We start from the raw sequence: 16,851 nt of genomic DNA, 5'->3' as shown, positions 1-16,851 counted from the left end.
GGCCGCCCACTCGGTGGCTCGCGGCGCGGAGGCTTCGCGCCTCTTCCGGGCCGGGCCGCGGCACGCGGGGCGTGTCCCGGTGGCTGTCAGTCAGCGCGCGTGGCCTGCCCCCCGCTGCAGGGCGGGGCCCAGCCGCGGCGGTGGGGCGGGGCGCTGGGCGGGGCACAGCCACGGGGCGGTGGCCGTAGCCGTGCGCCTCAGGGTGCGGGGCGAGCTCAGCGTGCGGGCAGCACCGAGGAGTGCGCAGCCGCCGTCGCACGCACCCGCCCGGGGGCTGCGGGATTGTTCTGGACTTTGTACTGCCTGTGGAGGCTGTGTTGCACGCGGGCTATGCCTTGCCGCGCCGAACCGAGCCGAGCCGAGCCGAGCAGAACCAGTGCGGCGGAGCCCGCAGAATCGGCGCTGATGACTCTTCGCGGACCATGTTAATCGCCGCCGCCACCTGAACCTCGCCCAGGCTGCTGCCCAGGGCCGGGGCTGCCCGGGGCGGCCCCGAAGTTCCTGCACCTGCGCTGTGTCCCCCCGCCCCCGCTGCGGCTTGTGTTCCCCACCCCCCCCCCGCCGCTCCCTGCGGGGTGTCCCCCTTTACACCCTGCGAGGTGCCCCCCGCGCTCCCTACCACCTTTGCCCCCCCGGCCGTGCCCCGCAGGACTCGGGGCAGAGCTGTTGCCGCAGCCTCATCACCAGCGATACCGAGCGGCTGGGGTCCCCCGTTCTAGGGCAAGGCCACCCAGTAAGCAGAGCGCACGCAAGAGCGTGGCTTTGTGGGGTGCTTCTTTTGGGAAGAAAAACTGATGATGCCACCAGGCATTTTTAGTACAGTCTCATTTATTTGTAAACAACATTAAAGGTCTTTTTTTTTTCCTTTGAACTATAAAGAAACAAGAAATAATTTATTTGCTTACAGTTTGATGGTTCCTCATATGAATTACAGACAATGCAGTTGCATGAGACAAGGCTGTGACAGCTGCTGCTCCCCACCATGAGGAGGTTCAGGCCACCGCATTTTTATTTTTGCTTTGGACATTGCCCAGGCCTGTGTCAGTCTGTGTACTGCAGACGGCCGTGACGCTGCAGAGCCTGCCAGTGTCACTCGCTGGCAGCTTGCACTGGCTGTGACGCAGAGCCACCGTGACAAGGACGGCAAGCGCGCTGGGGCTGTGACTCAGGTGCCCTCGGCTGTGGCCTCAGCAGGCAGGTGGCCCCTCCTGGGGCTGACAAGAAGCTTCCGTGCACAGCTACAGAGAATCGGAGGAGCGTGTGCCTTTCTGCACAAACGCTGGCCATGAGGACAGTGAAGTACAGAGAGCCACCTGCTTGGGTGGGTCTGTAGGGCAGCAGAACCCCCTCCCCTCCCCCGTGGGGCTGTGAAGGGCAGCAGTGCAGGCAGAGGATGCCTCTGTGGGTGCATCCCACTGCTGGCCACTCTCATGGGTGACACATTGCTATTATCTCCCTCTTGCCCACCATGGCGGGCCGGGTGGGATGAGGACCTGGTGAACCACAGAAGTCATTCCTGGTGCCACGTTTGCCTTCAGCGCTTCAACCCCAAATGCCAGGTACCAGGCAGATGAAGGAGGCCCACCAGCCTCCCCCCAGCTGTGCTCCCACGCAGTGCAGCGAGGATGTGGAGAAGGTGCAACAGGGGAGTAGCAACAAGCAGCACAGACCATAGATCTGTATTGCTGTGAAACAGCAGCCTCGGTCACTCTGCAGGGATTTTAGGGTGGCTGGTGACTGCACAGCTCTCAGCAGTGCTGCTGTTTGCAACGCGCAGGTAGAACTGCCTCGGTGCAGCTTCTGTCCCCCCCCCCCCTTCCCCAGGCAGCTTCTGGCTGCATCCCACAGTCCTTCAGAGGTCCTTTGGCAACCTTGTCCTCTCTCGTGGTTCCCTCTCCTCCCCCAGGAAGGTGCATCTCCTGTTTGAGAACTGGTGCCACTGAGAACACAACTGTCCTCACAGTGGTTCTATGTATCTGCCGAGACAGTGTTGTGGTATTGCATTGATTGATATTTTGTGCAAAAAGATTCTAGTGACATTAGAAGCTGCGTCTGTCTCTCCACTCTGGTTGTAAGAATGGTGAGACAAACTTCTGCAGTTCCAGGTGTGAAAAATCTCAGCTCTTTCACCTTCCCTCTAGGACCATCCTGTATTGGGGTGGAGGATTGGTTCTGCAGTCACGGAAGGTGAAATTAATCATAGCATGGTAGGCTGGAAAGCATCTTCGAAGACATCATCATTGATGGCAGTCTCATAAGCAGGTGGTGGAGTGAGTGGCGCCAGCGGCTCAAACCTCTCCTCAATGCCTTTCACTTCATGGATGTCAGAAACAAAGCGCTGCAGCCTTGGGGGCAGCACCAGCTGCAGCTGGAGCCTGGAGCCTGCGCCTGCCTCGGGCTCTGATGCCACCGACACCCTGAGAGCCTCCACCGTCATCTCCTCTCGGGAGGACGATTCAATAACTGCGTTGTAAGGAGGAGGCTCGTTCAGCGGGGAGGGCACCGAGCCTGGGTTGGAGGCAATCGTCCATATTGCTGGAACTGATGTGGTCATCACCTCCTCATAGGTGGGCGCTTCGTAGGCAGCGTTCACCCTGGGCACCAAGAGGGGAAAGGCAGTTGCACTGGTTATTTTATTGCTGTTAATGCAGAGGCAGGTAGTCTGGGTAAGCTGCTGTTGGAACCGTGCCACGAACCCAGCCGGGGCTGTGGCAGGCTGTCCCTCCTGCCTGGCGCTGCTATGTGACCCCCAGCGCGGAGCATCGCTCCCAGGGCCAGCATCCCACACCACCCAGCCCCACGTCCTGGGCTTACCCTGCTGCCCCTCCTCTAGAATCTCCTGCCAGTTTACTAACTGCTAATTACTTCTTGGAATAGCACAGGACCTTGCTTTTTTAATACGTTAGCTCAATGTTCATCTGTTTTTAAGGAGTGGAGAAAATTAAGTATTTTCATTTAGTTTAAACAAGGACTAGTTAGTCTGTGTTAAAAAGAGTATCTGCAGAGAAAAAATGTTACTTTAGAAACATTCTTCTTTGTAGGTCATATTTTTAAACAAATAGATACTGACTTTCTTCTAGCACACCCTCCAAGCTAGCAAAGCCCAATGTAGACTTCTTTTTATGTAGTCTTTCTAAAAATAAACACATTATGACATTTTTACCCTCCTACAAACCCTGTAGTTGAGAATGTCAGGTCATTTATAGATGGAGGTAATGATTACCTGGATTTTACAGACAAGGAAGCAAAGATACAAAATTAAATTCTTCAATTACAGCAGGCAAATCGGGGTTAAATTGGGTGATGCTGAGAACCTGCGAATGTACATGAAGCCAAAGAGATGTGGGAGCACTCAGAGCCTCTCAGAATCAGGGTTTATCAGTGGCAAGTCGGGCTTTTGAGACTGGAAACACACCCAGTTACAGGTCCCTTTTCAAAAGTTTGCCGAGGAACATGTGCTCTGGAGATAAGGTTTATAGAGCTAAACCCAGCTAAGATTCCGTATTGCTTCAGCGTTTTTTCTTTTTCCTTGTCTGACTCATTGTTTGGCAAGGCTTGATTACTCAAAGGAAAATAAAACTGGGCCCAGATCTGTTTAACCTTGGAAATAGTTAGTGGATCAGCTCATGGTGGGGAAGAAAATACATCGGACAAGACACAGGACATGCACGGCATAGATGTTTGCAACCTCCACCTGAAGAATGAAGAAAAACAACCTAAAAAGAACCTTTTTCTTCTGGAATGAAGTCTGTGTTTGGTGCCCTAGGGGAAAGGCAGCAAACCAATACGTAAAATGGCCACGGCTGAGGAGAGTTATAGCAAGAGGGGTAGCCGAGTTGCTCCTTACCCTGCTTGGCTTTGCCTATTTGGAGGCGTCTCATTCGCATCACGTCGGTGCTGATTGCTCAGGTAACACTCGACAAACACACTCAGCAAGTAGCCGATGAGGCACACGCCCCCTACCCCCAGGAAGAAATAGCCCACTGGGTTGATGTTAGATGAGATGGCCAGCATGGTGACCCCGATGAGAAGAGCAGCGGTGAACAGAAGCAGCAGGGTTTGGCGGATGTTCTTCCAGTGTGTCTCTAACCACATGGCAAGAAAGGAGGCAGCAGGCAGCTGACAACAGGTGAGCGGTTAAGGGGACAGACATCTGTGGAAGGCAGAATAGTTTTTGCAACATGAAGCATGAGTATCCAAACACAGCACAAGTATCGCAACCAAAATAAGAACATAGGCACTCTGGTCGACACCATCATGAGAACACGCAGCTATGGACGTATGTCATAAGCCTGGGAAACCTGTGCATAAATGCATGCCGATATAAGCGTACTAGAATTTCCTGCACAAATGCTCATTGATAATGGGAACACGCGGACACACAATTGCAAGACGTAAAATGCATAAATAGACCATCAGCACTTATTGCCAGGGTTATCTAAAAAAGTCTAGCTTCTTAATGGAACTCAGAGCAGTCTGCGGTGCAGGTCTGAGCTTACTACAAAAATGAGACACAGAACACTCCAAAGGTTAACTCGAGGACATTTGTACCTTGCATAATGAACATTCAGACACTAGGTCAGATCCCGGAAGAAAACCAGCCTTATTCATGGGGCCGTCTGCCCCAGCGGAACAAGTGTCTGGCTTCAGTGTAATGCTGCAGCAATAACTTTACTTCAGGTGCTAGATACAGCTGGGGTATGTCTGGTTTTGCCAAACGTGGACATGCGGTTCAATATTAGCCTATATCCTCAGTTCTTTTTCTGTGGATGTGCTTTCTTGCACCATCCTCAGTCAGGAGAGCCCCTCCTGTCCGCCGTTCCAAACCCCATCTCTGTGAAAAAGAGTGCCCCAGGTGCTGCGTGCAGTCAGTATGGAATGAGCACCAGGGTTCTGTGGTATGCAAGCATACTGTAATTAAGGGGTCATCTTGCAGGTGTTATACTAACCTACATAAATCCCACCATTTTGATGAAGTCCCCTTTGAAGGAAAAAAGCATGACAGTGGGCTTATTTTTTATGAACATGCATCTCCAAACAAACAATTTTATATAGTTCCACGTTAAACTTTGTGCTTTTGCACACTACATGCATTCCCTTGTTACAGCAAAAATAGATGTATATACACAAATGCCAGAAAAAGAAATACATTCTTTTCCAGCATATACTTACCAGAGAGGGGGTTTGGTAGGTAGGAGCAGTCATGCTTTAACTTCTCTCTTCATCACAAGGAAAAATGTGCAAGCTCTTTTGCCCCCGCTTCTTCCCCTTCAGACCTGAGTATGGGACACCAGTAAAACTCTCCCTTCCTCCTTTTGAATTTTCTGGTAGGGAGGCAGCAAAGGTTTCTGTTGAAACTAAAAGCTGGAAACTAGTGAATGTGGGAAGATAGGAAACGATGGAAGATCCCGTGGTACAAATTCTGAGCAGAAAACTAGAACCTCGTTTTCCCAGGTTCTGAATCCAAAGCAATTTCTAGACGATCACACACCTTCTGCTCTGTTGCAGCTCTCCCAGGTCTGTCCCACAGAAGCAGGAAACTCATTCGGGAAGAGGGCGGAGTGAGCAGTGGGGGAGTGCTTACCTGTGTTGGAGCTGTTTGGTCCGCTTTGCTTTGGTGAGAGAAACTGCCCTGAAAATTATGTGTGTCCCCCGCACAGCAGAGGAATCCTGATCCCTGTCTCAGAAGGCCAGAAGGGCTGCTGGCCCAGCCCACGTCACACGGCCTCCAGATAAATCTTTTTATCAGTTCTGTAAAGCACAAATCTGTACGTTTTTCTATCCTGATTAGGGGCTGTTTGTCAGGTGTTGGGTTTTGCCCTTTTTGATTTTACAAACAAAAGGAAAAAAGGAGGCAATGGGTTATTGTTTCACAGAGAGCTGAGTTAAAATCCTTTTTGCCCCCTGATGTATCTGGGAATGAGGGGTACTGATAAGCAAAAGAAGAGGTACTGAATTACTTTGTGAAGTCTGGTACCACCTGAACCTTTAGAGTGTATCTGAAAATAGAATAGAATAAAATAGAGTAGAATAGAATAGAATAGAATAGAATAAACTATTTCATTTGGCAGGGACCTACAACAATCATCTAGTCCAACTGCCTGACCAATTCAGGGCTGACCAAAAGTTAGATCATGTTATTAAGGGCACTGTCCAAACGCCTGTTAGACACTGACAGGCATGGAGCATCAAGCAGCTCTCCAGAAAGCCTGTTCCAGGGTTTGACCAGCTCTTGGTAAAGAAATGCTTCCCCATGTCCAGTCTAAACCTCCCCTGGCACAGCTTTGAACCATTCCCACACATCCTATCACTGGATACCAGGGAGAAGAGATCAGTAATAGTAAATCAAGGGATGTGATTATTCTACTCTACTCAGCATTTGCTAGGACACACCTGGAATATTGCATACAGTTTTGGTCCCCCCAGTTCAAGAGAGAGATTGAAACATTGGATATGGTCTGGTGAATTGCCACCAATATCATTTGAGGGTTGGAGAACTCTGAGAACGTAAGGAGCTGGGTTTGTACAGCCTAGAGGAGAGAAGGCTTGGGCAGGTGCTGAGTGTCTGCTCACAGTTTTACCACGTCTGGTAGGTAGTTACGGAAAGGAGGGAGGTACTCTTCATGAGGGCACATGGTGACAGGACAAGAGGCAATAGAAAGAGGGTAAGTGCCTCTGGATTTAAGAAAAAAAAAGTCTTTAATGTGAAAACAGCAAAACGTTGCCATTACTTGCCCAGAAAATTGGAGGAATCACCTTGGCTGGAAATATTCAAGGTGCAGCTGAGTCTTAAGGCTCTGCTTTCAGTGGGAGGTTGGACCAGGTGATCTCCACATCTAGCCCAGACTTGTCAATGTTCCTATGTTTCGAATATTTCTTCCCTTATAATTGCCTTTTTGACTGCTGACAGATACAGGACTGTCAGGTCTGGTTGTTACCCATTCTTCACTTTCAAGAGAACTCCTTTGAAGATGCCAAAATTAACTTCCATGTGAAGGGGAGCAAGTCAGGCTTCTGGTGCACGGTAGCATGTCATTTTGCAAGGCTGAAATTTAAATGGGAAAACCAATTTGTTTCCTACAGCTCTTTCAATTTTGGGATTGCCCAGTGTGGAGAACACCTTAACTGCTAAGGAAGACTGGACAAAACTGTTCCCGCAGCCTCTCTACCCAGAAAGCATACCTGAGCTGTGGCGGGGTCCGGACGCCTCGGTGCTAACAACAGCTTCCTTCTAACTGGGGTTGCTGGTGGCCGTTAGCACTGTTCCTTAGAGAGAGAAGATTTACATCCCACAGGGTTGAGAAGGGAATTAAAATAACCTACAAATGCTGGCTAAGTGTTCTGTTTACTAAGCTACTGTAATACAAGAGCATCATCGCTATAAGGATTCTAGCAGTGAATTTCCAGAGAATAGGGTTCTACTTTTTGAAGTAGCGAGCAAAAGTGTGGTTTGACAAGGCAGCTGAACAAACCTAATAGATAATCGCTGCAGAACATGGTAGTCCTTTCCCCTGCCTGCCTCTTCTTCATCTCCTCCTTGCAGTGATCCTACAGCTCGGCCGATCTCTTGCTGGGCCAGCTCAGCTGCCTCAGCCGGCGGGAAAATATTTATGGGTTTTTTAGAGGGAATTTAGTGGGCTGAAGCTTGTCACCAACAGATCATCTAACCACTAGATTCCCATTTGAGGCAAGCAATGGGAATGCATAGCTAGAGTGCTGGAGGGGAAGAGGGGAGCGCAGGAATGACTGCCAGGGCTGCCGTGGGCATGGTTTGGTCAGCCCAGCCCCACTGGAGGGGAAGGAATTTCTTCCTTCTTTGATGGAGCAAGCCCCACAGAAAAGAGTAGAATCTAAGAATCATCTTGTCCTCAGCAAATCCTGTTAATTACATCAGGGATTTCCAGTTCAGCCTGATGACTTTAGGCAACTCCCAGCTCTGGTACTTGCACTGAGTATCACGAAATTCCCCCAACAACCTGACTGTTGTTGAATGTCTGTTGTAAGTACCCACAGGAGGCACTTACCCTTCTGTAAGCTGTGTGGAGGGAGCTGAGGCACTTCGCTCTTCTGCACGTTCTCTGGTGAGGAGTGGGCACATGGCTGCTTTGGGCTGGACCTTTTTGCTAAGTTAGGAGAAAGTCAGGTGAAAAAATTCTTCATTGTTTGGTGGAAAACTACCTCTGTGATGGGAAAGGCTGTATTTCATTTGTGGATGGATAGAAAGATACAGGTTCTGCTGTAAATTTGTGTAGTAGTTTTGATCAGTGCACCATTTAAAAAAATATTTATAGACATAGTTATGAAATATCAGAATGAAAAAGGCTAAAAATGGTAGGTGTCTCTGCTGCATTAGTTGTTGCTTGTATTCAGTTTATTTTAGTTGAAGTTCAGAGTTCGGTAACTCCTATACATTTTACCCATGGAGTTGCATGGATGACTGGGCTGAACCTTTAGGAATTATTTTTATGCATTTACAAGAGCGGTAATTGCCATGCAGCTGTGAAAGCATTGGTTGGATGCATTTATGAATGTGACACTGACTGCTTTGTGGATCTAAGGGGACAAAGCAGGATGAACTGTGAACTAACCTTTGCAATATGATTGCTAGCAACACGATGCTTCTATATGAGGCCTTTTGGCATTTCTGAAGGACTTCTGAAATCTTTACCTGTCTGCCCCATTCTGAGTCTCTTCATGGTCTGGTTCAGACTGTCATTGGTTACCGGCGGGGTGGGGGGGTGGGGCGGGGTGTCCATAACAAAGAAAAATTGGTCACATAGCTGCATCAGGAGGTTTTTGGTTATAAGATTCAGAAAATGGGGCTCAGGCAGGGCCTGAGAGGTGTCACTGCCGTGTTTGTGAAACAAGGGGAAGAAGTCAGGAAGAGTAGACGAGGACACTTCCACTGCCGTCCGACACTGTCTCCCTTTCATGTGTAGTAGGGGTGTTTTTACAAAAGCTTTCCATTCTCCCTTGTTCAGTCATGCTGTGGGGACTCGACTTCATTTAACAGCAGTTTTCTTTAGTTGAGAGCACAGATTTCCTTCTCTTTATTCTTCCTTTCTTGCAGTATCTCACTGCTGATCGTTGTTCTCCATCCAGTCCCTAGGAAGCATTTCACCTTTCCCCTGTTCCATCTCACTATCTACTCTCCCTCCTGCCCAGACTGCTACTAATTAACTGCGTACCTGCAGTAAGCTCACTTATCAGCTTGTATGCAGAGAAGCTTGCTTTATTCCCAAGGGCTTGTGACATACATACCACAGCATGATTAATCTCCCTGTAATCACTAAGTACATTCTTCCCTATAACCTTGTCCTGAAGCAGTTCCTGAGAGCCTGAGCACGTACTGGGGACAAAGTGCTACCAAACCGCCTTCTCCTGTCTGGGTGGCCTCTCCTTTTGTCTCCCAGGTTCTGCCTAGTCACCTTTGTGAAATATGACTGTGATTTTTCTGTTCAGGAGCACGATGACGTTGTATCTGCAGAGGTCATGGGGCAGCCATGAACTAGGGTTGATATATTTCTGGTCAGTATAATGACTTGAGCAGGAGAAAGCAAAAGCCAAAGGAAGTTATGTCTATGCTCGGGTGTCCAAAAACTTTGTGTAACTTTGAGAAACCCAGTTGTTCTTGACCTTCCATAGCTGAATGTTCATATATTTGTTGGAAGCCGGCAATCTCCTTTTGTCTCCCAGCTTATTCCAGTTCTTACAGGACAATGGTTGAAAGTTATAGTATGTGTAGTCACTGTATGGTGGTTTTTTGGCATCATTGTCTTCTACCTGCCATGGCTCTTCTCTTTTGATCAGGGTTCAGATGTGGTTACAGAAGGACTGATACTGCAAGGAGAGTATCTGCTGCTGCTCCTGGCTCCTCAGGTGGCTCAGGGATACCTGAAAAGCATCGACCTACAGAGGCTCAGAGACACTTGTTATGTTGCACAGAACTGTGGATTTCTCTTTTCTGAAAGTCGGGGCGTCACATTCAAGGTGAGGAGTGTTTTCAGGGATGTCTGCACACCTAAAGTTCCTAAGTATTTAAAATTAACAAAGCAGCACCTCCTCTTCTGCCATGAGAAGGACAGAAAAGTAACAAGCATTTACCAAGGCTGTGATATATGATGTTTTTTATCTCCTATTACAGCCTTTTAAATTCACTTATGTCACATATTTCACTTTTTCTCTGCAAAAAAAGAAAGTGAAGGCTAGAAACTTCATCTTTTTTGTTCTGAGGTCTCCTTAGGGCAGGGGCTTTAAAACTGTGAGGTTTCATTCACATCAGTAGAACTTTCTGCAGCTGGTTTAGTGTGATGACAGAGCCCGATCTGGTCTGTATTATTTACTTTGTGTTGGGGAACTTTGTATACTTGTGCAGAATCTCTGCACATGGCAGTGCTTCTGCTGGTGAAGGAGCCGACACTGTTGCGTACAGGTTGTAGACGGGTGGCGTGCACTCTTTTGGAGGAATTCACCCTGGTGACTGTAATGCTGCTAAATGGAACACTACAGTGACCCCTCTTTTGTGTTAATTTAGAGCTCCTCATGTGGATCAGACAGAGGAGGAGACAACTTGCCTGTGACTAAAGGTGAAGGAGAATGAGGGCAGTTAAGATCCTGTTCCTGGAATATGGTGAAAGAATCAAGTGGAATACCTAGCATGGGAAGAGCAAGCGAGTAGAAAGGAATAGTTTCAAGATGAAATTAAGGAATCGATTGAGAATAGTTAAAAGAACATGGGAAGAACATTTGCTGTCATTGTAGACTGTACTAGGTGTGTCTGGAAATAAGAGAAAATAAGACCTGTATACTCTGATCTGTTTTACTATAGAACAGTGCATTTCTTTTCTCCAGGTGTAATTTCACCATTCCAAAATGGGCAGGGTTTCAGCCAAAGGATGTGAGATGCAGTGAGAAAAGTTGATGTGTAAATGCCACAGACATCCTGTTCTCGATCTTCCTCCCTGGTCCTAGGACATACTCTTGCTGCTTATGTTGCCAAACCTGTTATGCACTGGAGCCTTCCCTGACATGTTCTGAATTGCTAGCAGGGCGTAAAACTAACCAAGTAAGAAGGAAAAAAGTGCTATTTTATGTTGGGTTAGTAAACTAACAGGCATGCAAACCTGCTGGAAGCACCAGTATAGCCACAAGAGAGGAGAAAGGACCTCATGGCCTATTTCTGTGCTGAAGGATGGAGGATGCCCTTTTCCTTTCAACAGCTTTAGATGGTTCTGCTAGGAAAGCATACCTGAGATGCTGAGGAATCACCACCCAACATTAAAATATAGCAGCTGTGAAACTCATTGTAATACTAAATAATTGTGGATTGAAAAGTAATAGGCATGAGAGGAGGAGAAAGAGGTTGGAGTTGCTGTCGCAGAATGTAGCTTGGTGAGCAGGAATTTGGCTTGGTTCGCTGTTGCTGGTGGTACCCACAGTGCCTCTCCCTCAGGTACTCTTACTTTCCTACTGCTTAACGCACTTTCTTCAAATTCTTTCAGTAAATAGTGGGGTGGGAGAACAGGGGAGGTGTTGCCAGAAAAAGGGCTCACAGGTATTTTATTGATGAGCTATGCCCTGGAGATACAGTGCTGATACCAGTATTGGTCATTCTCTGAGCATTGTGCTTTATAGCAGATGCAGCGCAGAATCCCAGGAGCCCAAGGTGCTCATAGTCTGAGGCAAGTGTGACAAAGCCACAGAACAGTTTGAGTACGGAAGGCCAGAGAGAGACAACTTGGTAAGAAAACAAATACGAAAGAAAAAAAAAAAAAAGTAAAATTATTTTAACAAAGGCAGGTTTTGCTTGAAAACTAGATCTATAACAGTGACGCTTTTTTTGCTTCATTAGATGTTGTCCGTCCAAAGGCATGTGGTTTGTCCCAGTGCTAGTTTCAGTGCTAGTTTTCACTGCGCTGTGCTCCAGCCACGAGTCATACAGGCAGCACACCTCTGGAAGAGGAAGCTCCACGGGCTCCTTTCTCTGCCTCCGGAAAAATGAGTGTTACATTTCGTTTGGATCGGTGCAAATAGGTGTTCATAGGGGTCAGTGAAAGAGCATTTTCTTGGTTACTTTATGCAAGCAAATGGAAATGGTTACTTTATGAAAAACATGACCTGAAAAGAACACAGCTTTTACCTTGGCATGGTTCCTCAGTGTGAGAGCTGTCAGTTTATTTAGTGATATGTACAGGTTTTATCCAGTTCCAACATGGATTTGCATTTCCAATGGACACCACCAAATTAGCAAGAGCACATCATAATGCATTTCTGGTATGTGCCATGATCGTGCCCTGCGGGATTGCAGATTGTATGGCATCTGAATCGTTATCCTGGTACATTCTAGCTTGGCATTGTGAAGGTGTTTGGGATGTTTTTTCCTGTGGAGTGAATGACTGTTTCCAAGGTCAGCCATCAGCTCCAGGAGCAGTCCCGTGAAAAGCACTGTGCCCTATCGCTGCCAGAGCAGGCTGCTGTGTGTAAATCAGCGACAGGAGAACAATACACCACTTCTGCTTTTCCTGAGGCAGCAGCAGTAGTGATACAGCAACTCCTACTGTTTGTGAAGGGGAACTCTTGTTTAATCAAAGCTTCTGTTGCTGAGGGATAGCTTTCTTGTTCACTGTAGGCAATAAAGCCCCAGAACCCTCAATATGTGGAATGAAGTGTATGTCTGGTTGAACAGATGGTGTTGACAGCAGTTACTGATGGTGATAACTGTGCAAGTTTGTTTGTCATGTCTGTATGCATGAGAAAAGGGATGACTGGTTGCAAAGGGTCTCTCTGCGAGCATGAGAAGTTTGCCCATGAAGGGAGAATTTCAGGATCGAGTGGTCAGAGTTCGTAGACATCTGTGTTGGACTGAAGTCACACTTGATGCCAAAGATGATCCACACAACAGTGCCACTGTTTCCTGAGAAGAGTTGCCAAGTCTGCTGGCTATTGGCAACCTCTGGTTCATAAGACTGTTCTGTAAAATCCCTTGCTGCTGAAAGATGTCAGAGGGATTCAGGAGACGGTGTTAACTAGTTGAAAAGCTCTCATTGACACTCAGTGCCTGGGAGATCACAGCTTTGACTGAAGAGACTTCCTTGAATATATTGGAACTACCAATGAGGTGTCTATTCTTGTCCACTGCCGCCCCTGTTCCTCCCCGCTTCCTCTGAGTTTTGTCTCACTTGATTAAACCCAGGGATAATAAATAGCCTGTTGTCAGAATCACCTTTATATGACCCTTTACTTCCCACACTTGTAAGTATGGCAGTGTGTGACACCCAGATCTCTCACAATTTTCCAGCCCACACCTGGCTGTAGATCCATTGATACTGACAAAGTTTACAAGTCGCCAGTGATGTTGATGAAGTTTCCAAGTCTTTGATACATGGTGGTGCTATTTTCACCCTGATTCTCCTGCTTATCTGTTGTGAATGGAGTAATGCACTTCACTGGTAAGAGAGAAGCAACAATATACTTTATTGATATAAAGCAGTGGTTTAACAAAATTCAGTGGCAAATGCAACAGTGGTTCAACAAGATTCAGGGGCAAGATGCACTTGATTTTTTACTGCACTGAGGACAGGGTCAGGCAGAACCGTCAGGGAGACCCTCCTGTTCAGTCACAAGGTTCAGAAAGGACCCCCTTGATTTCCAAACTCCTTATCAGAGAGAAGCCCGGTGTGGCTGGATCCAATCCCAGTCCCAGACTGGCTCAACGTGTTGTTATCTGTCTCCCCAAGTTTCAACTTAAGCCAGACACAGCCGCCATGACCACCACTGGTGGCTATTGCTTAAGCAGAAGTCAGGGTGAGCACACCACCGTACCAAGAAGCTACTCACCAACTCTGACTGTCATCCAGACTTCCTAAATTTCTACTTCAGCCATTGCTAAGGGATGTACAGTGGGCCATCTGAAGAGAAGATAAAGGGCCTTCATCATGAGAGCTTACTCCTCTGCTTTCTGGGCAATGTCATGTTCAGCTGTTGTTCTTGAGATTGTATTTGCAAAGGGACAGGGCAGAATGAGGAATGTGTGGGGTGAAGGTGATTTGTTCAATCAGTTCCCTGTGAGCACTGTGAAGGCCAAATGATGCTCTGAACTGTATTCATGCAAAATCCCCAAAAGATGTTTGCTTATGTTGAGCACCACAGCTTTCTGCATCCTTGCTTCCGCTTTCTCCTTTCCCCTTGCAGCCCTGCCCTGAAGTGTCCTTGCACGGCAGCCCAGCTACAGTGAACTTTAAGTCTGTGTCACAGTTTCTAAAATTCCAAACCTCAAGTACACGCAACTGACAACATGAGTTTCTACCAGATCAACACACTTCATCACCGGGCTGGAGAAGGCAGAGATACGTTAATTTCCATGCAAACTACAAGTGGCTGATTTAATGTAATTAAGACCAAAGTATGAGTCATTAGAACACTTCTAGAGCTCTTTCCAGAGATTTTATGCTCCTATGTTATATTTTGTTAATTTGCAGGCTGAATGTTTTTCCTACAGGTTGTGTTGAAACTGGTAGGTCAGACAAGAAGTGTAGGATCTGACTGTAAACACGTTTCCAAAATAAAAACCACCCGTAGACAAAAGGAAGGCTTCTTGTGAATTGTGGCTCTCTAGATGGAGACGTTTTGGCTGGAAATTGCTGCAGTAAGAGGTTTTCGTGGTAGGCGGGTAAGAGACAACTGAAGTGGAACAGCTTGAAGAACACACAGAAAATGGTGCAGAACAAAACCTGATAGTCTCTGAATCAACACTGGATGTATGCCTTTGGACAAGACAAGGGGGGAAAAATTACTGGTTTTTTGGTGACAGATGAAATACCAGTATTGTAAACAAAGGGGCTGTGGTTAGCTGCTTCCCCACATTTGACATGCCCATGCAAAACTCCACAGGATGAGAGAGCAACTGGTTGTTGTTGCTGCTCCTGAAGTCTCCGGTTCAGCTGTTGACCCTTCTGAGTTCTCTCCATAGCATTCACACCAAGCCAGTTGGAGTTTGAGCACTAGCACAGTAGAAATACTTACTGACCAACAAATCTAAGTCTCCTCATTTTGGTAGAGGAGCTCTACTTGCTGTTAGAAGATTGCTGCATGGTCTCTGTGTTATGTGCCACCAAAGCTTTGCTGGCATTCTTTATTTCAGGTCCACAATTTCCAGGAGTTTAGAGACTGGATGTCTCCTATTCCAGCCAAGTTGTCAACTGCTGTCTAAGAATGGCTGGATGCACTTTATCCTGTGCTGATGTCACTGCAATCTATGAGGGTTTTTTTTATTGTAGCAGTCCAGCTCCGTGCAGTCCAGGAATCCCACTTGTCCACAGTGCTCTGTGCAGGGTGATTTTCCAGCGGTGTTCAGTTGTTTGTGCTCTTAGCGCTACCCAGGCCAGTGAGGTGCCTAACAGCGTGGTCTATGGAATCCCTTCTCCTTGGTTATTCGGTCATGTAAGTACGATGTGGAAACACTATTTTGTGGGACGTGTTTGTTGCCTGACAGTGCTCCAAAAGGTTTAGGGAGCATTTCTCTGTAATACAGAAAGGTGAAGCTGTGGATTCAGTTTTTACTGCGGAGCCGATAGACAGGTTATATTATGTATTTTATAAATTAATGGGTACCTACATGGTAGAGCCCACACATCCCGAATGGAACCATGTCCTGCTGTGGTATCTACTGCAAAACACAGCAGGATATATATTTAGCTATTCAGGCAAGTAAGGTATCCCCCACATTCTTCATTAACAGATTTTCTGAGTGATTGGGGTCAGCATATGGCTCCGAAGTGGTAGGCGTTCCCTTATGGAATACCAGGGAGTGCTTCTTTTAAGACCTTATATATTTGTCAAAGCGAGCGTGGGCTGTTCTCTGCTGCGGCACACGCACTGCTAGACTCTCCTGAGCGCGGTTACCAGCTGGCCAGCACACGGCCCGTTACCTGGGCTCCCGACGCCGCGCCCCGGGCGGCTGGTGGCGGGCGGTGACTGCCCGGCGCTTTCTGACGGAATCGTCCCGAGGACCGGCCGGAGCAGCCCGCGCTGCCCGTTTGCGGCCCCGGCCCGAGCAAGCCGCCAACCCGTCAAGTCCCTCCCCCGCCCCAGAAGCCGCAGCACCGTTCCCGCTTGCTGCAGCCCTGCGGCTGTGGGTTGAGCAGATCCCCCGGGTCGCTGCGGGCCGCTCGGAGAACGGATGGGTTCGGAACGGGGCCCGCGGCGTGCGCTGTGCCCGGCGTGCGGGGCCGAGGCCGTGCCGGGCTGCCCCGCAGCCGCCCCGGCGGGAACCACCGCACTACGGCTGCTGGCCGAGCCTGAGGAGCCACCGGCACCGACCGCCCCTGCCGCGGGGCTGCGCGGGGCTGCGGGGGCTCGGGGGGCGAGTCCCGCCCGGCTCCACGGCCCTGCTTAGGGCAAGGGGTCTGCGGCAGCGCCCCGCCCCGCAGCATCGCACTGCCCGGCCCCGCCCCGCCCCGCCCCGCCCCGCCCCGCAGCACACCGCCCCCCGCTCCGCAGTGGATCGTGCCGTCCACACTGATGAGCAGCCGCTGCTGCCCTTAAAGGGGACGCGGCATCTTTCTCGTCGCTTAGGGTCTCGGCAAAGGGCGGGCGCCCCAGCCGGAGGGGCCTGGGCTGCGGGTGTGCTGTGGCCAGGGGCTGCCCGGCGGGGGGGGGGCCCTGGCATGGGCCGCTCCTTGTCCCCCACCGTGCTGCGCCTGCCTGAGCCCCTCCGGCTCCCCTCGGGCCGACAGGGGACGCGTGGGGGGCACGATCCGATGAGCCGGCCTGCGGGAGGCCGGAGCCGCTTTGTCCCCAGCTCTGCAGAAGGGCCGTGCCCGCCCGATGGCCCCTCCACGCCGGCCGCGCTCC

General features: G+C 49.0%; 1 protein-coding gene across 1 annotated transcript; it reads right to left on the bottom strand.

Moving 5' to 3' along the window:
* Window positions 1-579: 579 nt before the first annotated feature.
* On the bottom strand, window positions 580-15,905 carry TMEM139 (transmembrane protein 139). Its single transcript, XM_080390987.1, has 2 exons — window positions 3,848-15,905; window positions 580-2,594 (listed from the first exon to the last, which is right to left on the bottom strand). Exons 1-2 carry the CDS (start codon window positions 4,093-4,095, stop codon window positions 2,198-2,200), a joined length of 645 nt encoding a protein of 214 aa, XP_080247113.1. The 5' UTR covers window positions 4,096-15,905; the 3' UTR covers window positions 580-2,197.
* Window positions 15,906-16,851: the final 946 nt, after the last annotated feature.

Source organism: Falco punctatus, assembly GCF_963210335.1.
Source record: "Falco punctatus genome assembly, chromosome: 6".
NCBI classification, from domain to species: domain Eukaryota; kingdom Metazoa; phylum Chordata; class Aves; order Falconiformes; family Falconidae; genus Falco; species Falco punctatus.
Note: the sequence above shows the minus strand (reverse complement) of the source record. Positions and strands in the feature narration are given on the sequence as shown.

What these genes read in the sequence shown, in the direction of transcription:
- TMEM139 (XM_080390987.1), bottom strand. Translation starts at nt 4,095, where the DNA reads ATGTGGTTAGAGACACACTGGAAGAACATCCGCCAAACCCTGCTGCTT. An exon ending in AATAGGCAAAGCCAAGCAGG is followed by an intron (nt 2,595 to 3,847) that starts GTAAGGAGCAAC and finishes CTTGGTGCCCAG; the next exon opens with GGTGAACGCTGCCTACGAAG.